The sequence below is a fragment of the Balaenoptera borealis genome (genome assembly GCF_965194805.1).
Source record: "Balaenoptera borealis genome assembly, chromosome: 2".
Lineage (NCBI taxonomy): Eukaryota > Metazoa > Chordata > Mammalia > Artiodactyla > Balaenopteridae > Balaenoptera > Balaenoptera borealis.
In genome coordinates this window covers 39470471-39497535 of record NC_138867.1, presented here as the reverse complement: position 1 = coordinate 39497535, position 27065 = coordinate 39470471, and the positions used below count along the sequence as shown (strand labels likewise).

Sequence of the window (27065 nt, the reverse complement as noted above, 5' to 3'; positions counted from 1 at the left end):
ATATACATGTACATATACAGACACTGTATCTATTCTTTTTCAGAGTCTTTTCCCATATAGGTTATTAGAGTATTTAGTAGAGTTTCCTGGACTATACAGTAGTCCTTGTTAATAATCTATTTTATATATAGTAATGTGTATATGTTAACCCCAAACTCCTAATTTATCCCTCCCCCCCTTTCCCCTTTCATAACTGTAAGTTTATTTTCTATGTCTGTGGGTCTGTTTCTGTTTTATAAATAAGTTCATCTGTATCCTTCTTTTTAGACTCCACATTTAAGCATTGTCATATGATAGTTGTCTTTGTCTGGCTTACTTCATTTAGTATAATAATCTCTGGATCCATGCATGTTGCTGCAAATGGCATTATTTCATTCTTTTTAATGGCTGAGTAATATTCCATTGTATATATGTATCACATCTTGTTTATCCATTCCTTTGTCAAGGGACATTTAGGTTGCTTCCATGTCTTGTCTATTGTAAATAGTGCTGCAATGAACATTGGGGTGCATGTATCTTTTCGAAGTATGGTTTTCTCTGGGTATATGCCCAGGAGTGGGATTGCTGGATCATACAGTAGTTCCATTTTTAGTTTTTTAAGGAACCTCTACACTGTTCTCCATAGTGCCACCAACCTCATTTAAATGCAGCTCCACAAGTTAGTATCTGTACAACTTTGGGCTATTTCATAATATGTATGTATTTCACTTTGCTCATCTTTAAATATGAATGATGGTAAGTACCTCACAGAGTTGTTTTAAAATTAAATGAGAAAAAAATATTAAAAGTTTGAAAGTGCCTGGCATATAGTAAGTACACAGTAAAATTTGATTCTTGTTATAACTATGATTCAGTGAAGAATCAGAGATAGTCCCAGCCCTCATGGCTCTTACAACTTAGTGAGAGACAGAAATTTAATCAGCAATTATAACTGTGGGTAGGTGCTATGAGTGGGTCATTCAGAGGGTGTTAGGCCATACACCAGAGGGGCACCGAGTCTAGCCTTATCACATGTCTCATTTCTTTGGGAATTTATTCAAACAATCTGCTAATAAGCCCTTCCTCCGTTTTAATAGCCAGCCTTCTGGAGACAGTGTCTTAGCATCAAAACTTGGCATTGAAATGTTAGAATCAGAAACAGCTGACGCTTTAATAAAAGGAGGAGTATATTTAAAACTAAAAACTAATTAGAAAAATTCAGTGAGCCATACCCCTCTGCTTATGAGAGCCTGTTGGAATGTGTACAAAGTAAGAAGGTCTATTTTTATCATGATCAAATTTATACTGATTCGATTACAGCAAAAAGTAAACTTAACAATCAAGAAAGAGGTTAATGCCCTTCTATGTCTGTCTCCAAAATTCAGAACTGATCTATTTTTAAACAATGGAGTGTGAAGGGCCGCGGACTGAAAATAGGTACAGATCAGTGTCCCAGTAGAATATAGGGTGTCAGTATATTTCATTTTCACAGAACATGAATCGGGCTGAGAGTATAATACTGTCCTTCTGACCTTTAATTTGTGGAAAACACTGTTAGGGAAGAAATCATAATTTGCGTGCATATTTATTTAGTGCAATTCTGAATAAGTTTTTTAAAGTACATGCTTGTTGGTTTTTTAAATGTCTCCTAAAAATGTCTTTAGTTCAGATTAATTAAAATAAGCTAGAATCATAGTATTGCAAAGCTCTACAAGGATCTTACAAATTATCATATACACATGTGAGAGGCACAGTAACCAAAGGCTAGAAAATTTATGTAAGTGGCCTGATCTTGGTTCCATTACCAAGCAAAGAAATTGGGTCTTCTTCTCTCTTTTGGTCTAGAGCTTTCCCCCTGCATCCCTTGTTTCTAGAAAACAAACAGACAAAAAACATTTATTGATTTCTTAATGTGTGCAAGATATTGATTTAAGTGTGGGAAGGTAAATTATAAAATGTGGTTTCCAGTCTCACAGTGCTTACTGTGTGCTTGTAGAGTCAAGATGGAAATACGTGAAAAGAACTATGAAGAAAAAGTTAAAATACATTACTAAAAATACAAGAAATGTAGGAAGTCACATATGATTAATTGCCAGAGACAATCAGAGATTACACACTAAAATTCAAAATGGATTAAAGACAAATGTATGGGTCTGAAATCATAAAATTCCTAGAAGAAAGCACAGGGAAAAAGCTTCTTAACATGGGTCTTGACAATGATTTTTTTGGGTAGGATACCCAAAGCACAAGCAATAAAATCAAAAACAAATAAGTGGGACTACGTCAAACTAAAAAGCTTCTGCAGTATGAAAGAAATGATCAACACAATAAAAAGACAACCTGTGGAATGGGAGAAAATATTTGCAATCCACACATCTGATAAGAGGTTAACATTCAAAATATATAAGCAACTCAACATAACTCAATAGCAAGAAAACAAACAGTCCAATTATAAAAGGGCAAAGGACCTGAATAGACTTTTTTTTCCAAAAAAGACATTCGAATGGCCAGCAGATATATGGAAAGGTGCTCAATTTAACTGATCATTAGAGAAATGCAAATCAAAACCACAATGAGATAGCACCTCACACCTGTTATCAAAGGACAAGATATAACAAGTGCTGGGGAGAATGTGGAGAATAGGGAATCAGGGAAACCGGAAGGGTCAGGGAGAAGACAGTTTGTGTCATTGAACACGAGCCAGATTACTGGGCCTTTTCCTTGATTTTTCCTAACATTGCTCCACTACTTCCCCCCTCACCCAATATTTTTCTGGGAGGCAATGTTTATTTCTCGGACTTCAAAAATTAGTCCTATGATAATATTGCATAATTGTACTTATGAGGGCCCTGGAATAGGCAAATTCATAACAACAGAGAGTGAATAGAAGTTATCAAAGTTTTGAGAGGAGGGAGAAGGGGGGAGTTATAGTTTAAAGGCTACAGAACTTTTGTCGAGATCGATGAAAATGTTCTAGGTAGAGATAGATAGTGGTGATGGTAATACAACATTGTGAATATTCTTGTGAATTGTACACGTGGGAATGGTTAAAACTATAAATATTGCTGTATATATTTTATAAAAATCTAAAAAAATCTTGTAAAAGAGCACCCAGTCTTATAACTCCAGTCCTGACTCTAAAGCCATTTCCATCTGCCTGTAGCTCTTGTCAACTAAATGCCCATGATACTTCACACTCAATACAAAAATAAAGCAAAATCCTTTTTTCATGTAACTAAGTTTTTTATTTTATTTTATTTCACCCTGGACTGAAGAGCTCCGGAGTTGTTGCAGTGTGTGCATTGTGTTCCACACCTCCTCAGAGCGAGCCTAGCTGGCTCATGTATCTTACTCCTGCCCCCGCCTTACTTTCAGAGCTGAGGTGCCGCTATGTCCTGACAGATAGAGGGGGCAGCTTCATCTTTCCTGCCACACTTTGTCCAGCCTAACTTGCTATGTTAATTTGCTAGGGCTGTTATCACAAAATACCACAGTGGCTTAAACTACAGAAATTTATTTTCTCACACTTCTGGGGGCTGGAAGCCCAAGGTCAAGATGTTGACAGGTTTGGATTCTTCTGAGGCCTCTTTCCTTGGCTTGCAGACGGCCACCTTTCTTTTTGTGTGCCCAGCTTCCTCTTTTTATAAGGATAGCAGTCAGATTGGATTAGGGCCCACCCTAACAGCTTCATTTTAACTTCATCCCCTCTTTAAAGGTCCTATCTCCAAATTCAGGCACAGTCTGAGGTACTGGGAGTTAAGGCTTCAGCATATGAATTTTGAGGCATCACAATTCAGCCCATAATGCTTGTCAACACATGCAGTGCTCCATACAAATCTAACTAACGTGACAGATAAATGAATGTTTAATGCATCTTGGAATGACTACCTGGTTTTAGGGTGTGGCCTGATTTCCTCATGTCCATTGCACATGTACACATACTGTTATGCAGGGGTTATTTCTATTGCTGACCAGTTAATGATGAAAAGGAATTTATGTGGATTCTATTATAAAATTTCAAATATAGGTTTTTATCAAATTCTCCAAATCACCTCTCAGAATTGTCTTCTAACTCACTGTACTATCTGCTGGTCCTGTTTTAATAATATTTTTTTAGTTTAGCTGTTTGATATATTTGCTGTATTTGACAGTCCAAATTAATCTGTTTTTACCCGGTCAAGTAGGCTTCATTCCTATTCTGCAAATCACTCTTACACCTTGTTTACAGTTTGCAGGCCACTGGAGCTGAACTCTGCTGGTGTTTACACAAATCCTAAGTGAGCTTCAAACCTGGGATTCCAAAGTGGGGCAGAGATACTAAGTCACTAATGAACACTGTCATTGTCAATATACAATTTTTTGATTTAGGCTTTTTTGGTCTGTTTCTATGTCTTTTCTTTCATGTACAATCAAATTTAAGTGAATGCTAAGAGAATTTCATGTCATCTGCTGACATCCTGCATGATACCTAACAGAGTAACATGTTCCTATATTCTAGGAAGGCAAAACAGTAGGAGTATGCTAAGACCAAATTAATTTCAAGCTTCATTTGCATTCATATTGTAAAGTTTAAATGTGATTTAATATCTCAAAACCAAATTAGATGGATGTGATAGCTGTAACTACAGAAAACATTTAAATTTTTGAATCTGTATCTCTCAAAATCCATCCTGTTCTGGTCTATCCTTTAGAAGCAGGCAGATTTCACTTAAGCCACTTAATGATAATTTGCCATTTGTATATGCAGAGATTTTAGGCTAATTACCTTTTAACTCATAATTTGAAGACACTATGAATCTAGCAATTAATGCTATAGCTGAGTTTCAAAATAAGAAATCGCGAAAAATATTAAAGCTTGCCAATATTTAAGAGGCCATTGCAGACTATTTTTCTCTCTATCTCTATTGGATTTTTCTTAATATATCTATGATTAACACAAGATGGAATATTGTGTGGCCATTAAAAAGAATGGCAATGAGGATCATATATCAAAATAGGAAATATTTTATGTTATAAATGTGGGGGGAAAAGAAACAAATATTGAATGTATATTATGATTACAACTATGTTAAGGTGAATAAGATTATATTAAAAGCATACATAAATATATTAAATTACTTTCATTAAGGTGATGAAACTGTAGAGATTTTTTTCTTTTATATATTTTGAGGGATGTGTGTATATTCATTTTGTTTTTAAAGATTTTTAAAAATACAATTTGTGAATACAAAAATTGATTACTCTTTCTTCTTTAATGAGATGGAAAACTACAATAAACTAAAATTGAGGCACACTATATTAATTCATCAGTCTTCACTATCTTATCTCTAACTCCTTTAACTTCCCCAAAATAAATATTAAAAGTAAGTATTTCTTACTTTTGAATTTTATTGCATAATTTTTTATATTCAAATTACTTAGGAGTTATAAAGAGAGTTAAACGTTTTCTTTAAAAAAAATAGGACAGATTATCCCAACTAGAGAAACAGCTCAACATAAATTCTCCCTAATGGGGACACAGAAATCAAGGGAAATGCTTTGAGTTTAAGAAATTGAAGCAGGTACCTAAGTTGTTAGTCAATGTTTGGAAAAATGTTTAAAACATTTTCAAGCGTTAAGATTTGTATGGGCTAATGTACTGATACATGCAACTATCTTGCAAGTTAGAAGACAAACCACCAGATCAATATAAGCCAGTTGGAAATGCTGAGGGAATTTTTTTTTTAATATCCCCCATGTGCTTTCTTTAAAAAAATAGAATGTGTATTTAATTTACAATTCACCTTCCAAATTTATTTTATCATTTAGGGCAGTTTCATTATAAGAATCCTATATTTTATTCCTTGAGTTTGGCCAAAAGGGAATTTCACTGACTATGCCCTAACACTGTCTTGTCATTTTTACCTTCTGAACCCCTGCACCTGCCTTGACTTTGGGCTTTAATAACCAGTTCCCCACTCAGCCTTTTTTTAAAAATCTGACCTAATATTTTCTTACCAAATTACCCTGAAGTCTTGTTTCTTTGAAATTTTGTAGAATATATAGTCTTTACCATTCATTTGATTTTAACAGATATTGGTTTATAATACAACTGTAGTTATAATGGTAAATAATAGATAACATTTAGTGAACTTAAATGCTTTCCTTGTGTTATTTAATTTAATCATCACAATTATCTATGATAGAGTTGCTAGTGTTATCTCCATTTTACAGGCAAAAAGATTAAGATTTGAAGAGTATGAGTCACTTTCTACAGGCCCTGAGTCAGTTAGTTTTGGTATCAGGGACTGAGCCCAGATACACACACACACACACACACACACACACACACACACACACACGCACACACACTCACACACTGGAGAGAGAGAGAGAGTCTAACCCATGTTTATTTTATTTTTTTACCATTATCTTATACTGAATATATACATATATATGTTCCTTCCTCAACTAGATGTAAACTTTCAGATACTTCTTTATTTTAGGAACCGTGGTTTCCACATCTGACTGCTTATGACTTGAAATGTGTTTTTAAAAACAGAGATTTTTTTCATATCCCCTGAAGATTTAGAGTCAGATTCTCTGAATCTGGATGGGAGCCTGGCAAACTGTATCTTAGAAAAATATCATAAATACATCCAGGGAGGAGAATGCCATCTTTGGCAAGTCATCAAAACCATTTTTTTTCCCCTTATTGACACTGTCATCCTGAGAGCCATGATAAGGGCGAGGTCCCACAGTCTAATCCGAAGTATGTTCTGTTATTTCCCAAGAATCGCGCTACATCATTCCCACAGAGCCAAACTTTACCACACTCTGGGCATTTTCTATGCAGCCCACTCTGTGTTGGACACTCCAGCAGTCATTTCAGACGTGCCCTCCCATAGGACACTAAGGACTGTTCAGAAGCCGATATGGATGTTTTTTATTTTATTTATTTATTGCCTCACAAACTTCATGTAGTGGTCTTAAAGGTAATGATTGCAGATGACTTCCTTAGAGCTTTTCAGTGAGGTTACTTAAAAAACTTGTTGCAATTTCCAGATATTGATCTACTCTTCTTAGAAGTCTTAGGATCTAAATCTAATCTTTTCAAGAGTCAAACTAAACCTCATTTTAGTCTTCTATGAAAGTTTCACATTCTGTTTCACTTCTCTCTTCAAAGTATAAATAAATATCAAAAAATTATACCTTATGTTTATTTTGTTGGATTCTTCAATAAATAATATATTTAACATGAAGATTTTTTAAAAATCCAGAACTGCATTCTACTTTCCATATCCCCTCACATATTACATCATGTTTCTTTTGCAGCAGTGTTCTTGGTCCAGTATAAATGCAATGTGAATCACATTGCATGTGTAATTTTAAATTTTCTAGTAGTTACATTTTAAAAATAAAATATGTGAAATTAAGTATGATAAATTTTAACTAAATATATTCAAAGTATTATAATTTCAACATGTAATCAATATAAAAACATCATTAATGAGATAGTTTACATTCATTTTTTATATTAAGCCTTCAGAATCTGGTGTATTTTTTAATTGAAGTATAGTTACTTTACAATGTTGTGTTCATTTCAGGTGTACAGCACAGTTGTTCAGTTATACATATATAAATATATAGATGTATATATTCTTTTTCAGATTCTTTTCCCTTATAGATTACTACATAATACTGAGTATAGTTCCGTGTGCTATACAGTAGGAGCTTGTTGATCATCTATTTTATATATAGTAGTGTGTTATGTTAATCCCAAACTCCTAGTTTATCCCTTCCCCTTCCTTTCCCATTTCATTATGTATATATATATATGTGTGTGTGTATATGTAGATTTCATTATGTATAATGAAATATAAATATAATATGTAAATATAAATATAAATATTTATAAATATAAATATACATATTTATATTTATGTATATAAACATATATACATATTTATAAATATAAATATGTATATTTCATTATGTATATGTGTGTGTGTGTGTGTGTGTATATACACTGCATCTTCTTTATCAGTTAATCTGTCGATGGACATCTAGGTTGCTTCCATATCTTGGCTATTGTAAAATAGTGCTGCAATGAACACTGAGGTGCATGTGTCTTTTCGAATTATAGTTTTCTCCAGATATATGCCCAGGAGTGGGATTGCTGGATCATATGGTAGCTCTAGTTTTAGTTTTTTAAGGAACCTTCATACTGTTCTCCATAGTGGCTGTACCAATTTACATTCCCACCAACAGTGTAGGAGGGTTCCTTTTTCTCCACACCCTCTGCAGTATTTATTATCTGTAGACTTTTTGACAAAGGCTATTCTGACAGAACATTTAGACAGGAATGTTAATTTTTTTTAGAACTGCTTGATCTGTATATAGATTTCATAAAATTTACAGTTGAAAAGTATATTCACCTATGCAAGTTTTTCCAGTTTAACATTTTCTAATAACTGAATCATCAGCTTTTAACTTTAAACCTAAATGGTTAAAATTAAATCAATTAAAGGTTTACTAGTGGTCAATAACTCCATGTGGCTAATGGCTACCATGTTAAACAATGTCATTCTAGGAACAGACTATATACTTTTAAGTATTGGGCTCACTTACTACCTGCTCTGTGATTTTTGTGACATGACAACCTCTTTGAAACTGCTTTGGCTCATCTATACTGCTGGGTTAATAATATAGCTATTTCATTGGGTTGTTGTTATAATTAAAGGCAAAACCACAAAGCATTCAATAAATATTAGCTATCAGCATCATCACAGTCATTGTACTACATTAAGACCAGCGGTACTTACCCTCTTGCTGATAATGGCTCCTTTGAAAATCCTGTGAAAGCTCCATCTGTCTCACATAAGACACTAACACAGTGTACACCTGTTCACACAAAACTGCAACAGGTTCAGGACAGCCACCTGAAGCCTAACACCCTTGTTAAGTGTCTTTAGACCCCAGGTTTACAATGCTTACTTTCTTATTAACTGTTGTATAAATTCAGCCACCAATACCCCGTTACTTCCCTTCATCATTTGTGACTATGTCATGGGGTTGTTTGAGGAACTGAGTTCATGTTGACTAGGAGGCTTATTTATCAATATCACTCCAAATCATTTAGTCATGCTTCAAGATCTCACTTGTTTTCTTCCATAGTTACGTCTTACCTAATTTCTGGTACAGAGGAAATGCTTCTTATTTACCAGACATATAAATGAAGGTTGATAATTGAAGATAAAATTAAATTAGTACATAGTTTAGTTTAGTTTTCAAAATAATTAGTTTTTTTGAAACTAATTAGTTTTTAGTTTTCAAAATAAAAGTTTTCATATTAATTTTCAAAATAATTTTTGACTAATTATTGTTCAAGCAGATATATTTTCATAGCAATTGGGTCACATATAATAAACACAACCAAGATCCTTTTTATATATTTTTTAACTAGAATTTTGTGTTTTTGAAGAATTCCATAATAGTAAATATATTACCATGTAATAATCTGCCCTGAAAATACATACACTGCATAAAATGTGGCATTCAAATTAGTTAAAAATGTAAATATTCTTAGAAATGTATTGAAGCAAAAAGGTAAATAGATATTTGTCTGAAATGGGGAAAGTTTTAGATTTAAAAATTTATGAAATACTAAAAGTGACTTTATTTTCATTCCAAAGCACAAGGAATTGCAAAACATAAGGGCATAGGTTAATTTTAGTGCTAAGCTTTTGTGACTTTGACCCAGGTAATAGGGAGGTCCCATGGTAGGATTGAATGAGCAATGGTTTGGAAGTCAAATAGAATGATGAGTTTCTCTAGATGTATTCAAGCTCTGAGGCTTGGGCAATGTATTTCCTCTCTCTAAGCTCCACTATCTTCGTTCTTTTGTATACGTGGGGAAATAAAACCAAATTCAAGTTTATTCTTTGGTTGTTCTCCTCCAGGAATAAGTGAGACATAATATGTGAAGTACCTGCTTAAAATGGCTGCTCACTAAATCTTGTTCCCTTTCTTTTTCCTTCCACATCCCATCTTTAACTTGTCAAATTAAATTACAATGTTCTTTGGGGGCTATGCAGGGAGAAGCAGAGATATCATTGAAGAAACATTTCTTAAAAGGGAGAAGTAAAGGGCACACATTGACCCTGTCCCCGTAACATAAGACATACCCGCACAAACAACAACATCAAATACTGGTCTCTCTTTCTCTTCTTGCATTCCCTTGCTTTACGGTTCAAAGATCTCAGATGCTACTGATCTATGAAGCCAGTCAGATAGCCTAATTGTATGAAGTAGCACGTTTTAAAAACTGTGGCAACCTGGAGCATGGATGCCAATGTAAAGACCGTAATATTCAGATCTCTAAAAATAATTGCTGTGGGGAAATAAAAACAGCCAAGTGTGTAGCTATCAGTTTGCCACCTCACATGTCAGGTTCTGAAAATGTGTAAAGTTTGAAAGAACAAATTTATGGTTAACATCAAAATCTTCAGGTTTGTAGCGATTTTAGATATGTGCAAAGTTAAGATGACTTCTTAGAATCCGTCAAAACCCTACGTTAGGGAGCTGGGCCAACAAACCATAGTTCTTCTTGCAAGTGTGTGGTCTTTGGCATATTACTCAATATCTTCCATAAGGTGGGGTAGTAATAATACCTAAGGCATAGGATTTTGTGAGGATAAAATAAATTAATACTTGTAGAGCTTTATTTAAAGCAATACCTGGAACCAACAAGAATTCAATAAATATTGCCTCATTTTTATTGTGTTCATTCTTAAAATTATTTCTGCCTTAAAGAAATCCCTAGCATATCCAGTGACTCTGTTTTGATTCTAACTACCCCAGGCTACAGAACTGAAAAAAAACTAGGACAACATCAGCAGCACCATTTTATAAGATGTTCTAGGTCATAAAGTGTCATTTGATATAGATTTGACTATATGTGTTTACTTGTTTCTGAAGTTAACATGGAAGTCTGAACATTGGATGCCATTTGAATGTCTGATTTAAGTTCTTAGAAGGAAGCGCTTGCGTGCTCCGCAGAGTCTAAAAATACACAGAGTGTGTTGGGTGTAGGAATTTAGCAATGTAACAGCAGCTCTGTTTTGTTAAGATTATGATTCATTATTGTAATGATGATAATTATATTTATAGTGACCACGCTTAAAACTTTTTAGAACTATACTGTGTGGAATAAAATAATGTAGAAAGGAAGAGAACTAAATGTTTCACAAAGTGGAACTTTCCACAATGATACTTAAGTTATCAATAAAGAATTGTAGTGCTAGAAGGAAAGTTAAAATATTGCTATTCTTTTTAATAACAAAGAAGATGTTGCTTAAAATTTCCCAGGGTTTCAGAATATGCATGATTCCAAAGCACAGATTTATGGTTAAAACAAATCCTTCTTGAAGCAATTTAAATATATCAAATCCCATTTTCTTCTTATTGTCATAAAGTTAAACAAACTAGAAATCAAATTACCAGCAAAACAATAACAATAAAAGATACCATTGAGAGCGAAAAGGCAAGCCACAGATGAGGAGAATATATTTGCAATGCATATCCCAACAAAGAGCTCATGTCAAGAATATAAAAAGGACTCCTTCAATAGAAAAAGCAGGGAAAACTATTGACTGGACACTTCACCAAACAGGATATTCATCTGACCAATAAGCCTATGAAAATGTGCATAACAACATTAATCATTGGGGGAATGTAAAATAAAACCACAATGAGAAAAAAAATTTTAGTAAGGTATCTCTACATATCTACTAATGGCTAAAATTAAAAAAAGAGTGATAGCATCAAAATTTTCCAAGGATGTAGGACAATTGGAACTTTATATACTGCTGGTGTATGAGAAAAATAATACAATTATTTTAGAAAAATTTTGGCAGTATCTACCAAAGTTAAATATATACTTATCCTATTACCCAGCAATTCCAACATAAGGTAAATATGCAAGAGAAATCAGTGCATAAGGCACTTCAAGAATATTCATAACAGGCTTATTTTATTAGCCTAAAACTGGAAACAAACCAAATGTCAAGAAGAGTAGAATGGAGAAATAAACTGTGGTATAGTCCTAAAATGAAATACAGCCTGAAATATAAAAAGAAAGAACTGCCACCACACAAAAACATGGATGAATCATACTGACATAATGATGAGCAAAAGAAGCAAGACTCAAAAGACTCTGCAGTGTGTGGTGCCATTTATGGGAATTTCAAGTACAAGTAAAACTGTGTATAGTGATAGAAGTCAGAAGAGCTAGAACCTCTGGGCTTGATTGGAAAGGAAAAAAGGAAGCCTTCTGAAATCTGTTCTGTATGTGGATCCGGGAGGTTATATAGGTTCACATATTTGAAAAATTCACATAAGATCTGTGTATGTTTAAGATTTGTGTACTTTACTATATCTATGTTATAGTTTACAGAGATACTCTCTGCACTGTGACCGAAAAATGAATGTGAATAATCCTGTCGTACTTTAGCAAAATAATGGGAAGGAATGCTGAAAAAGAATTTCACATCTTAAATAAACTGACATTATGTCAAAGTAAGATCAAACGCAGGGTTCTTCTTTGTTGTTGTTTTATTGTTGTATTATGCTGTTTTTAGTAGGTAAAAGTTGATTTATTTGGAATTTGAATAGGAGATTTGTCTGTTTTCCCCTACTTTTTAATTTACTCAATCATTTATTTATATAAGTATAAGCTCATATTTATCTTATGCTTTGGGGTTAAGCCAATATTACATTACTTGTTTTGTTACTCCAATTGTTACAGCATTAGTCGGGTAGCTCTTTCAGTTGGCCTCTTTGAAATATCCTTTTCATTGTGAGGGTTTTTTGTTGGTGTTTTTGTTTGTTTGCTTATTTGTTTTCTAACACTGCCATACTTTCTGGTATGATAAGATGCTTCAGGAGAGAAATAACTGTCTATTTTTAAGTTATGAAGTAAACCTGGTAATTGGGAGTACTTTATTATTAAGATCAGGGTCACGTGTCTGATTCCCTTAGGGAGTGAACATTCCTCAATTTATTTCATATAGACAATACTCCTAACTCAGGCCAGACGTATCGCTAAAAAAGCTCATTATAACAACTGCCATAAAGAATTTGGATAGAGAGTAGAGATATTAATAACTTAACTGTGTGTTTTATTTAAGTCAGTGTGCTATAAGGACCTGGGATTGATGGAGGAAGAGCTTTAAAAGTCTTGTTTTACTAATAGAGAGATATTAATAACTTAACTAAGTATGTTCTCCCTAAGAAAATGTGCTATAAAGAAATGTGATTGATGGAGAAGAGCTTTAAAAAGTTTTGCTTAACTTCTAGGCTCACTTGATTGTTTCCATTAAACTATACACCCTCAAAGCAAGCAGATATCATGGGAAGAGGGAGAGCCTTTAAATGCAAATAACTTTCTGTCCCATCACATCTTTTTCTGTCAAATATTTGTTAGAATTTACAGTTTAAATCAGAAAGTATTCACGTGAAGGTAAAAGTTCCACAGAGACAGAAAAAATGAATGGATTCCTTCAAGTTAACAATAATACGAAATTATCTTCGCAGTGATATAATCAAGGCAGTTCCAAGGTGCACCTAGATATGTGATGCATCATAGAAAAAGAATTGTTCATATAAATAAAGACAGTTTAATTGTTTGTAAAATTATTTGCTAAAATAAAAGGTAAGAAAACAATGAGAAAAATTTGTATAGTTCAAATCAAAGAACATAGATGAAAAGATTATTATTTTTGTTTGAAAACTCTTATTTTCTCTGCAACATGATTTATTTTCAATTTCCTACGCAGGATCCTTCTATGTCATTTTACACATGAAATCATTAACTTTGAAACAACAATTCTGATCATTTTAATGACATATTTTTGTCTTCTTTTAACTCATGTGCTTACCTTGGGTACCTTGAATGGTTCACCTTTTATCTTCATGTGGTTTTTATATGGAAGTATTTTGAATAGTAAAAAACACATTTTTATATTACATGTAAGACTTGTTTCTCAACCTATTGGCTTGAGAGAGCATTCTAAGAGTTTTAAATAGCCACTTCCCAACAGGAATATAAACTAGGCTTTGTGAACACTTTTTTTCCAATGCCAAAATTCCATCTTCCTTCTTTCCCTTTTTGCCCCCTTCTTTCCTTCTTTTCTTCTTTTTTCCTTCCTTCGGTCTACTCATACATGTATGCATATTTATTGAGCACTTACTGTAGTCCCCCACTCCCACCACAGCTCTTCAGCACCAGTTAAAATTGACCACAAATTGCCCTAGATATAGCTACCCATCGGGTCAACTGTGCATTGTAGGGCTTGGATGATGCTGCATGAAGTACCATATGTTATATCCTTCTCTTCTTTTTGTTGTTATGTTCACTTGCTGGTTATCGCTGCTGATTTTTAAATATTTTACCAGTCTCCATGAAACTCCACTGTTAGAGATACTTCTTTGCTCTTCTGTACTCACAACATATTGCTGAGGATGAAACACCTTCTTTTCCATGTTGGACCCAAAATTCTGTGCCCTCTGCATCAGCTGGAATTTTTTAAACTATCCTAGACTAATATCAGATTATTTTATGAAGAAGATTGAGGAAACTTCCTTTCCCAGTCTTGGAATCTAGAAGTTTGTATTACCAAAGCAGGAATTCAGATCTCAGACTCTTTTAATACATCTGAATCTTTTTGCCCTTTTCCCATCTCTTAGCAGAGGTGACTTCATTTTCTGTGTCTCTTAAGCAAGTTCACAAATTCAGGTCCAACCCTGTTCTTTTGGGGGCTCATTGGAGAAGATATTTCTGAGAAATGGCATTGTGGTAAAATTTAGATTCCCATTGTTTATTCTGTTCTGTATCTAACTTTCAGGATGAAAATTGGTTGGTCCCATATCCCTGTTTTGGTTCATAGTGATAGCACTGTGTCTAATCTGGACTAGAATCCACAGAATGAAATCAAACATATAAATCTCCTAATTTAGAATTGGCCTGATCCCAGAAATAAAACAAACAAACAATTTAGGAAAAGGAAAATATGACCTCTGTCCAGTCCAAAACTTCCAATGGAAACCCAGGAGGTTTGGAAAGAGTAATTTTCTGATCTAACCCAGAAATGGATTGAATTTGTAATTAGAGATTATAGTTAGAGTGTCTTTTGTGTAATGTGGACAACATCAAGTCTCCTTGCTTTAATGTGAATGACATTAAGAAAAAACATCAAAATACTGTTGGCATTTTGTTGGCAGCTGGGCCCTGGTTTCAGAACTCTAGTCAGTAGGTACAAATTAGATTGTTCAACACAATGGACCACAGAAGTAGTAACATCGTGGCTAATAGGAAGTGATGTGGCTTCTTTTCTTCATAAAAACAGATAAAAGGGAGACTAAAACTCTTCCACATTTTCGTTCTAATTTTATATAAAGAATAATAAATGAATGGGAAGTTATAAAAGGTAAATTGTATATATTTAATTCATATTTATTGATGTCTAATATATGCCTATACTACTCTATGTGCTGGGAATACAGCATTTCAACACAATAATAAAACATGATCCCTGATTTTGAAGAGATACGTAGATTATTAGAATTTATGTATTGTTGGTTCTTAATTTAAATTGCAGTGTTATGTATAGATTTTAATTTCAGCACATGTTTTTCTTCCTGATATGATTAATCTCTCTCTTAATATTTGTTTACTCTTGCCATCTTTAGGAGATAGTCAACTTCAACTGCCGAAAACTAGTGGCTACAATGCCTCTTTTTGCTAATGCGGATCCTAATTTTGTGACTGCTATGCTGAGCAAGTTGAGATTTGAGGTGTTTCAGCCTGGAGATTATATCATACGAGAAGGAGCTGTGGGTAAAAAAATGTATTTCATTCAACATGGTGTTGCTGGTGTCATCACAAAGTCCAGTAAAGAAATGAAGCTGACGGATGGCTCTTACTTTGGAGGTTAGTAAAAAAGAAAATGTAACTGAGATGAAATCTAATTTGCTCACAATATTTATCTTTATCAGAGTTTTGGAGATGTCAGAATGTTGATTTTTTGGGTTTGAATATGGACTTGTATTTGAATTCTGATAAAAGTGTCTATAGTGTGTCAACTGAAAAAAATGCACAACCTAAAAGTTGAGAATTATGTTTGATTTGGCAGACAAAACTGAGGACTTAAGTCCAGGACACAGCATCACAGTTAGCTCTGAGAGACTGCTCCAAAGAGGTAAGGGAGTAGCCAGTATATATAGGAGTTTTTGTAACAAAGACCAGGTAGTAGGAACATTGAAAGATTACTGTTAATTAAAGAAAACCAGATAGCTCAAGTTAAGGAATTTAGTGCTTTTCTATGTATGGGAAAATGCAAGAGTCTGGGCTCACTGAAATTATTCCTTTGATGTGCACCTCAGCTATCTGGAGCCAGTATGCTGTGCTTTCTCATCCTGAGTCTCCTCAGGGTGCACCATCTGGGGTGGCTGCAGCAGTTGACTGCTAGGTGGTAGGCATCCTTTTGCTATCCTGAGTTCCCTCAGAGCTCACCATAATGTGAGCGGCTGTAATGTGATGGCTCGATGGCTGCAAATCCTTTGTTTACTGATATGGCAGGCAACAGTTTTTCACTGATAAGTGGTATGTTTTCACATTTCAGTGTCACACATTCAGTGCATGTGCATTTACTACTGTATTAGTTAGAGTATCCTTTCATCCTCTTAAACTGGAACCAAATAACAGTGGCTTAAACAGATCAAAAGTATATTTTTCTCTCACACAAAAGTCCCAGGAGGGTTAGATGGCTCTCCCCAAGACAGTTTTTAGGTACCCAGATTTCATTTATTTTGCTGGTCTGCCATCCTCTAGAGTGTTTTCCTCATTTATACAAGAGGAATTGGTTTCTCTCCACAATATGGACCACAATATGGGGAGGAGGGGACAGAGGAAGTGAAGAGTGAGCAGTTTCTCTTTAGATGTGTGCCCAGAATGGCCAACATCACTGCTATTCACATCTGATTGGCCAGAATTCAGTTACAAAAGTACCTCTAGGTATAAGGAAGGCTGGGAAATATAGCTTCTAGTTGAGTGATGTATTAGTGTTCTCTAGAGAAACAAAACCAACAGGATATATATACACAAAAGGAGATTTATTGTGCGAAATTGACTTGTGAATATGGAGGTTGACAAATGTTATGATCTGCCATCTGAAACTGAAGAACAGGAAAACTGGTCGTTTAATTCAGTCTGATTCCAAAAGCCTGAGAACCAACAGTGTAAATCCAATCTGAGGGCAGAAGATAGGATGAGACGTTAGCTCAAGCAGTGAGACAGGAAAAAAATATTTCTCCTTCCTCCTTTTTTTTCTATTCAGACCCCCAGTGGATTTGGAGGTTGCATACCCTGGAAAGGCCAATCTACTTTACTGAGTCCACTGATTCAAATACCAATACCTAGGAATACCCTCACAGACAAACCCCAAATAATATTTTTCTGGGCACCCCATGGCCAGTCAAGTTGTCACATAAAATTAACCATCACAAGTGGCAATTTGCCTTGCTAAAAATTCTGACAATTTGAATTGTTTCCAACTTTTTACTCTAAAAAGATATATATTTATATTTGTGCAAATGTACAAAACTTGCCTATGAGTTGAATTACTGGGTCAAAGACTATGCATATGTTCAAATTGAAATAGACATCAAATTATTTCTTTGATGAGACTGCCCATTTCTACATGGCTTTGCCCATTGATCTTTACTTTTATCCTCTTAATAAGTAAAATTGGCATCCCCTTAATATTTAGTTTGCACTTCCACTATTAATGGTGATGTTGAGGCATTTCTTCATAGATATGGATCATTTGTATTTTATTTTTCTGTTTCTATTTTTGCATATTTTTCTAATGTGTTGTTTGTCTTTTTAAAACCAATTTACAGAAACATCCCTAATGTATTTTTGATATGCTGTAACTATTTTCTCCAAAATTGTTACTACTTTTTTAACTTTCTTTCATCATTCTGTTCCTCATTATTGCTGATTTCATCTGAATCTCTCTCCTTTGCATTAAGGCATCAGAGAGTTTGTGTTTCTTAACTGGGTTTTGTACACTGCGAAACTGTAAAAATGTTTCCCCTGTTTCTTCTATATTTTATTTAGTTTCACTACATTTTTATTACTATTTTAACTTGTTAGAACAAGTTAGAGGAAGTGATGGGGAACAACTATTCATGTTTCTTAGTGCCAGTTCTGTTACAACACGAAAGACAGTGATTAATACCACAGTGTCAGGCATTGGCAAGCTTAATAGTTAAATATTACTCAATAGCCAGAAACTGAAATGTTTTCTTTAGAAAAAAGGCAGGGAATCTGCCTTCAAATATTTGCAGGTTTATCCTACAAGAGGAATTCAAGTGAAACTCTTTTTCTTCTCATGAGTGAGAAGAAATGGTTCTTATTACTTTGTATTCATTCTTCACAGACTTTATAGTATGCCTGTAGAAGGCTTCTCAGTCAGAATTAATGGCTCCCAGCTCTGTGTCTCCATTGCTTCTCACAGCTTGCCAGGGTCCTGGTCTCAGTCTATCTCATATTGAAATTAACACTGTAGTTAGTTACCTGTCTTCCTTCTGATATTAGATGGCAAACAATGTGTGCATCAGAATCACCAGAGAAGCTGTTTAAATTCAGGCTTCACCCATCAGAGATTCCAATTCAATAAATCCAGACTAGAGATAATATCTTATTTGTTTGTTCATTAGAGAATAAACAACCAGTATATCTGATCCCCTAAAAATTGGTAATGATAGAAAGAAAGTATTCAAATCAAATTAATGAGAATTGAGAACCAGGCAATAAATTCATTTTGATTTTAAAATAATAATAATAACAACAACAACAATAACACACTGAGTTTAAGAAGATTTCTTCAGTAACAGCTGAAAAAAATTTATTGGGAAAGGTTTTAATTTTATCAAATGCTTTTTTGGAATTTATCAAAATGACCATAAGGTTCTTATCCATTAATCTATTGCAGCTGAGTAAACATATCAGCTCAAAATAATTAGCTTCTTTAGACTTTCTCCTCATTCGCTAAGGATAATTTTGAAGTTTTCATCTTTCCTCTTCTTCCTTGTCATGATTCTGCATTGCCTCATCAGCCTATTACATTTTTGTGCAGATTATGCTAAGAAAAAAAGAGAAAATTAGGAAAAGCTAAGAACTTTAAAAAGTCTACTTTAGAAAGCACAGAGAATTAGTGTTTGAATGAAGAAAAAAAGAGAAATTGAAAGCTGATGGAAATAAATAAAAGCTGATAGTAAGAAATAAAAGTATAGTCCAGCTTTGTGGGAAGGTAGTTTTGGAGAAAAGGTTTCTGAGGCAATTAATGGAGGTGTGACAAATACATAAAAGTTTAGAAAGGAATTTCTGAAAGTTGTTATTATGCACTAAGAATATATTTCTACATTTGGCATGTGTTTTTTGAATTCAAAGGAGCTTTAATTACTAGACAATTATATTTGCTATTATGACAAAGACTGGAACATGTGCTTCTCTGGATTTATATGGATTAAACTATTAGTAAAGTCAGTTTCATTAGTGAATGTCCTTGTGTTGAACCATAAGATCGTTTGGGAAATTAAAAACTACTTTGTCATAATGTATTCTTTCTTTAACACATTGTAGCATCTCTATCTGTAAGTGAGATTGGTCTGTAATTTTGTTGTTATAGTGGTTATTTTTGTGATCCCCTAGCTAGATGACTTTGGATGTAAGGTTTTCCTCACTTCTTAGAGAGAGCAAGAAAACTTTTTAAAAAATGTTCTAGTTCCGTAAAAACTGCCATTGGCAATTTGATAGGGATTGCATTGAATCTGTAGATTGCTTTGGGTGGTATAGTCATTTTCACAATATTGATTCTTCCAAACCAAGAACATGGTATATCTCTCCATCTGTTTGTATCATCTTTAATTTCTTTCATCAGTGTCTTATAGTTTTCTGCATACAGGTCTTTTGTATCCCTAGGTAGGTTTATTCCTAGGTATTTTATTCTTTTTGTTGCAATGGTAAATGGGAGTGTTTCCTTAATTTCTCTTCCAGATTTTTCATCATTAGTGTATAGGAATGCAAGAAATTTCTGTGCATTAATTTTGTATCCTGCAACTTTACCAGATTCATTGATTAGCTCTAGTAGTTTTCTGGTGGTATCTTTAGGATTCTCTGTGTATAGTATCATGTCTTCTGCAAACAGTGACAGTTTTACTTCTTTTCCAATTTGTATTCCTTTTATTTCTTTTTCTTCTCTGATTGCCGTGGCTAGGACTTCCAAAACTATGTTGAATAATATGTTGTTCCTGATCTTAGAGGAAATATATTCTCTTTTTTAAGGAAGTTGAAATAATCTAGGCATTACCTGTTATGTGAAGGTTTATTAGGTTTCACAAGTAAAACCACTTGTGTCTGATTCTGTCGTCTATAGGCATTAGAATTATCAGGTTTTCTACTTCTTTATGAGTAATTGTTCAGTTCATCTAAATCCATTGTTCATAACACTGAAAAGCTTTAAAAAAAACTGATGCCTGAGCCAAAATTGCACCCTAGAGTTTCTGATGAAATTGAGTAAAGTTGAGATCCAAACATCAGCATGTAAAAAAACAAAAATCCCCAGAAGATTCCAAATAATTTTCAAATTATATGTTTGTACATATAATTTTTATTTTTTATTTTCAATAGACTTAATTTTTAATTTTAGAATAATTTTAGATTTACAAAATTATTGCAACAATTATACAGAGAATTCCTATTTATCCAACACCCAGTTTCCCTATTATTATTTTCCATTACTATAATACAGTTGTCACAATTAATGAACCAATGTTGTTACAGTATTATTAATAAATACTTAATAAAGCATACACCTTATTCAAATTTTCTTGGCTTTTACTCAATGTCTTTTTTCTGTCAGTATCCCATCTACAATACCTCGTTACATTTGGCAGTAATGTCCTCTAGTTTGCTCTCAGTTTTTAAAGTTACTGAGATTTTATTTGGTTTTGATGAACACGACGGTTTTGAGGAGCCCTGGTAAGTTATCTTATAGAACGTTCCTCATTTGGGATTTGCCAGGTGATTTTCTCATGATTAGATTGGGGTAAGTTTGATCTTGTCTATGAGCAAGAGCCTAGACATAAAGTGCCTTTCTCTTCACATTATATCCGTGGTGTATACGATCAATATGTCTTTCCACTATTGATGTTAACCTTGATCACCTAGATTGAGGTGGTGTTTGTCAGACTTCTCCACTGTAAAGTTACTCTTTTTTTCCCTCCCATTCCATACTCTGCTGTTTGGAAAGTAGCCAGTCTGCACAGTTCATGACTAAGAATTGAGGAGTAATGCTCCAAAAGGGCAGAGTGTGTACATAAATTATTTGAAATTTTTCTAAACAGGCAATTTATTTACTCTCTTGCATTTATTTATTTATTCAGCCCTTTTTTATATCAGCATGAACACCAGGATATTTATTTTGTAATTTGGGTTATAATCCAATACTACTTTATTAATTGCTCAAATTTTTTCAGCTTTGACCATTTGGACCTCTTTCAATTGGCCCCTGTGTCCCTCTGAAATACCCCATGATTATGGATTTTATTTCTTCATTTCCAATCTATATACCTTTTATTTTATTTTCTTATTTTACTGGAGAGGACTTCCAGTACTACGTTATACTGGAGTGGAAATAGAGAAGATTTTTGCCCTGATCCTTAGTCTTCCTAGAGAATTTTTTCCCCTTGATTTTGGAGTAAAGCATCTACTTTCTCACTATTAGGTATGATGCTATTTGAAAGTGTTGTTTTTTTTCTATAGCTATTCCTTTTCAAATTGAGGAAATTCTCCCCTATTACTACTTTTCTTAGAGCTTTTTTTTGTTTTTTAGTCATGAATGGATTTTGTATATTTATCATTTTTTTCTGTGCCATTTCTAATATCACATGGTTTTTCTTTTTTAGCCTATTGATGTGGTGTGTTACCTTGATTGAATCTGATTTTGAATATTGAACTAGCCTTGCACACCTGAAATAATTTTAATGTATAAAAATGTATTAAAGTAGGCAAAAATAATTGGATTAAATTTTCTAAATTTTTGATCACAGTTTTTATGTCTGTGTTCCTGAGAGATAGTGCTGTGTACTTTTTCTTTCCTGTAATGTATTTTTATGGATTTTTGCTTTAGGATAATTCTCGTCTAAGAGAATGGGATAGGAAGTGTTCCCTCTGCTTCTATTTTCTGGAAAAGGTCATGGAGAATTGGTATCATTGCTTCCTTAAATATTTGGTAGAATGTACTGGTGAAAACATCTGCATCTGGTGATTTAATTTCCGCAAGGTTATTAATTATTTTTTTCAATTTTAAAAATAGATATAAGGTTATTTAGGTTATCTATTTCTCATTGTGTGAATTTTGTTAGTTTGTACTTTCCAGGAATTGCTCCATTTAATCTGAATTATCAAATTTTAGGAGTAGAGTTGTTTGCAGTATTCCTTAATTATCCTTTTTAATGTTCCCAGGACCAGTAGTGATGATTACTCTTTCATTTATGATGTTGATAATTAGTGTGTTCTCTTTTATTCTTAGCTAGCTTTCCTAGAAAAAATTTTAAACCCTTTTAAAAAACTAGATTTTGCTTTTATTGATTTTCTGAATTGTTTTCTGTTTTCAATTTTATTGATTTCTCCTCTAATTGTTGTTATTTCCTTATTCTTTGCTTTAGGCTTAAATTGCTCTTCTTTCCCTACTTTGCTCAGGTGGAAGCTTAGATCATGGATTTAATATCTTTCTTCATAATATATATGTATTTAATGGTATATGCTATAAAATTTTCTCTAAGCATTGCTCTTCCTGTCTCCTACAAGTTCAATGTCATATTTTAATTTTCTTTAGTTTAAAATATTTGTTTAATTTCTATTGAGACTTTTTCCCTAACCTGTATTCTATTAAAGTGTTCTAAACATTTGGGAATTTTCCAGCTATTTTGCTGTTGTTAATTTCTAGTTTAATTCTACTGTGACCTGAGAATTTATTTTATATGATTCCCATTATTTTATATTTGCTAAGTTATAAATTTTATAGCTCAAAATGTTGATGAATATTCCATGTGAACTTAAGGAGAATATATATTCTGCTGTTATTGGATGGAGCATTCTATAAATGTCCATTACATCAGTTTCACTGATGGTGTTATTCAGGCCAACTACATCCTTGCTGATTTTCAGCAGCTTGATCTACTAATTAGTAAAAGAAGGGTGTTGAAGTCTCCAATTATAGTAAGGAATTTGTCTATTTCTCTTGCAGCTCTATCAATTTTTTCCTCAGGTATTTTGACATTCTATTATTGGGTGCATACATGTTTAGGATTGTTATATCTTCTTGGAAAATTGACCCTTTTTCATTATGTAAAACCCTGCCTTATTCCTGATCATATTTCTTGTCCTGAAATCTGCTTTGTCTGAAACTAATATAACTACCCCAGCTTTCTTTTGGTTAATATTAGCATGATATATCTTTTTATAGACAGTTTTTTTTTCAATTTTTTTTTTGAGTGTGGTAAAATACTCAAACATAAAATTCACCATCTTAACCATCTATCTACTTCACATGTGATTCAGATACCTTAAAGTATTAGCAATTCTTCCCTCCTATCTCTTGGAGCATTGCTCTCATTAATTTCATTTAATTTATTTTATTTATTGTTACTATTATTACTTTAAACAAACAACTATATTTTAGATTAATTAAGGAAAAGAACAAGATATTTTATTTTTCCTTCATTTATTCCTTCTTCAACCTTACTTTCTTTCTCTAGGTCCAAGTTTCTGATCTATATTATCTCCAACCACTTCAAGAAAATCTTAACATTTCTTACAGTGCAGGTCTGCTAACAGTGAATTAGCTTAGTTTTTATTTGTCTGAGAAAATTTTTTTCTCCTTCACTTTGAAGGATAATTTTGCTAAATATAGAATTCTAGATTGATGAGTTTTTATGTTCAACATTTTAATATTTTGTTCTGTTTACCTTTGGTTTGTATGATTTCCTACAAGAAGTTCACTAGATTTTATCCTTGTTCCTCCATAGGTAAGATGTTTTCCGTCCTCTGACTTCTTTCAAAATTTTCTCTTTGTCTTTGGTTTTTTGCAGTTTGAATATGATAGCCTAGGTGTACTTTTTTTTTTTGGTCTGAGCTTCCTGTATCTGCATTTGGTGTTTGTCATTAATTTTTAAAATTCTCAACCATTATTACTTCAAAATTTTATTCTGCTTTGGTCTCTTTTCTCCTTATAGAATTTAAATTATGCATGTGTCACATCTTTTGTAATTTCCCCACTTTATGGCTCCACTGGCTTCTGCTCCAGTGAACATATCTGCTGTGACACTCTAGATTCATGTCTCTCCAGATTTTTGGTTGGTCATTTGCTCTGAAACCTGAGTCTCTGATGGGTCCAGGATAAGTCATTGCTTTTAGGTTTGTACAGCTTTTTCTTGTCAGAAAGAAGGGAGTGATATCTTCCAATCATGTCAAAACTAAAACCAGAAGTCCCTTCTTATTTGTTTAATCTCCTCTAGATCTCTATGCCTTTTCTCTTCCTAATATTGTACTTTTTTATTTTTAAATTTTTTTTCAGAATTACTTATATTAAATATTTGTTATTTTTTCAAAGAAAGAGTTTGCTTTTTATTTCAGAAATTTCTATATTTTTCTGTATTAAATCTATTCTTTCATTTCATTTTAGTTTCTGCTTTTTTTCTTTTAGCTTCTTGAGTTTAAAAACTAGTGTATTTATTTTCAACCACTCTTCATGTTTGATGACTGCAATTTATAGTACACATAAATCTGGCTATACTGCTTTGGTTAAATTCCATTGCATTTTTAATATAGTGGTTCAATATTGCTTTTTAAAAATAGATTACACTTTCCATCTGGATTCATTGTATAGTACATGAGTTATCTTTTATTTAAATTCTTTTTAAAAATTTTAAATGGAAACATTTGGAGATGGAATGGTGGAGAGAAAAGAAACATATAATATGTTTGAATAGGAGAATTACAGAATATCAAAGATGTTAGATAAATTGTATTGACAATACATGATGTGTAAGAAAGATAAGATTAAATGAGATTTATTTTAAAAGAGGAAAGAGATTGTCTTCAATTGCTAAACGTAATTATAAATACCAAAATGTAATTCTATATAAAATAAATTTTTTCTCCATCCTCCTTCTAAATTTTTAAGACATAAATGATCAGTTCTAAATTTAGCTTTATAAAATTACTGATGAAGTTATCCCTTATTTTAAACATTTAACAAATATTTCCTCTATAGTTTATTCCTATTAGTCAAATATCTACTTATTCAACCCAACTCACTTCAGTAAGAAATTCTGTAAAATAATACTTTGTTTAGGCTCAGTGCTTTTAGTGTTATTCATATTTTTACTATGGTGACCTGAAATGGCTATTAGTGGACCTGTCCTTTGATGGACAGTTAATGGAAAAAAAAATAGGTCTGTATTACTTTCAGTTCTTTTACACATACAGTGGATATTTGTTCAATTTAAACACCAAAGAAGATAAAGAAAGGCTGTTAGAATCTAATAATAATAACTTGTATTTATTTAGCATGTTAGGGTTTACAATTTATACCTCTTTAAGTATCTAATATGAAATTTTGAAATTGATAGAGCAGACTTTTGTAGTATACTAATTTTACATTTGCGTCAACTGAGCATGGCAAGTTCACAGTACTTTTAAGCAGAAGAGCCTGGGATCAACTGAGTTATGCTTTCCAATCTTCTAAAGTGTCTGAACTGAGTAAACATAATCAGTGCACAGAACACACTCCCAGCTAAATGACAAGCAAAATATTGAGATAAGGAGACATTCAAAGATCAAATTCAGAGTTTTGTGTTCTGTACCTAACTTCCTCACTTGATTTACTTCTACAATAATATAAGACTATGTTTCTAGATATACATATATATCCATATATATATATATATATCTAGTATATTATGTATATGTATATATACACATATATATGCATATGTATTAACCCAGAAATGTTTTTTTTTTCTTTTTTTTGTGGAGGTGGGAGATAGAATGTGTTAGATTAACACATGCATCATTGTATTCAGTGTTCTCACCAACAGAGTCCCAAGTAATGTTCTAGGAGACAGAGTGGAAGAAAGTAAATATAGGATAATTGCCTGCTGTGCATTAGGCAGGTTTATGGGTCCTAGGGACACAGCATTGAGCAAAATAGGCCAAATTATACACAGTCATGGAGCTTATATTTTACTGGATACTTACATTTTAGAAACAAGAGTGTAATAAAGAAACCTAGAAATTACTGAAGTAGTAAACCACATTACCAGATGGTTATAAATGCTTCCTGGAAAATTAAAGCAAGGAAGAAAGATATGGAAATCCTCCTTGCCCATACAGCCAGGTGGGGATTAGCATTCAGGCATGTGGGATTACATAGGAGTTCTAGGCTTCCTATTGAGAGTGATGGAGAATGGGGATTAAAAAACCTAATGAGATTGGTCCTCATGGCTCAGGCCAGGTGGACGATGAGTTTGGGGTGCTTAAGAAGTGAGGGTCTTGCTTGTAGGAAAAGGCGTTTCTAGTCTCCTTCTTGTCTCCTTCTATGAGGAAAGTTTTTATAATTCTCTTTTTACGTATGAGGGAAACGAGCCTCGGAGAAGTTAACCTGGCAAAGGCCATGTACCTGAAAAGGGACAAAGCCAGGTTCCAAACTCAGCTATGAATCTTGAACCCAAAGCCTGTGTTTTCTCCACTGTTCCTCACTGCTTCCTAAGAGAGGGCATGATGCTCCCCTAGGATATAACCTTTAAACATGAGTACACCTTGTCTTCTCTTCAGAGCTATCCATGGCCCTTTTATACATGCATTTGTTAAGCCAGTTTGTAATCTATTCATACGTTCCACCTGACCCTCCTATTAAAGTAATCATATCATTAATATATTATCCACTAAGATAAAATGCCATTAGTATACATATTAA

At 33.2% G+C, this 27065-nt stretch overlaps 1 protein-coding gene across 1 annotated transcript in view; it reads left to right on the top strand.

Annotated features, from left to right (window-relative positions):
* Positions 1-27065, top strand: part of HCN1 (hyperpolarization activated cyclic nucleotide gated potassium channel 1) — a 364692-nt gene that overhangs the window by 299441 nt on the left and 38186 nt on the right. Inside the window, exon 6 of the mRNA XM_082382251.1 lies at positions 15709-15949. Coding sequence (XP_082238377.1) covers positions 15709-15949 — 241 coding nt within the window. The remainder of the gene's footprint in view (positions 1-15708; positions 15950-27065) is intronic.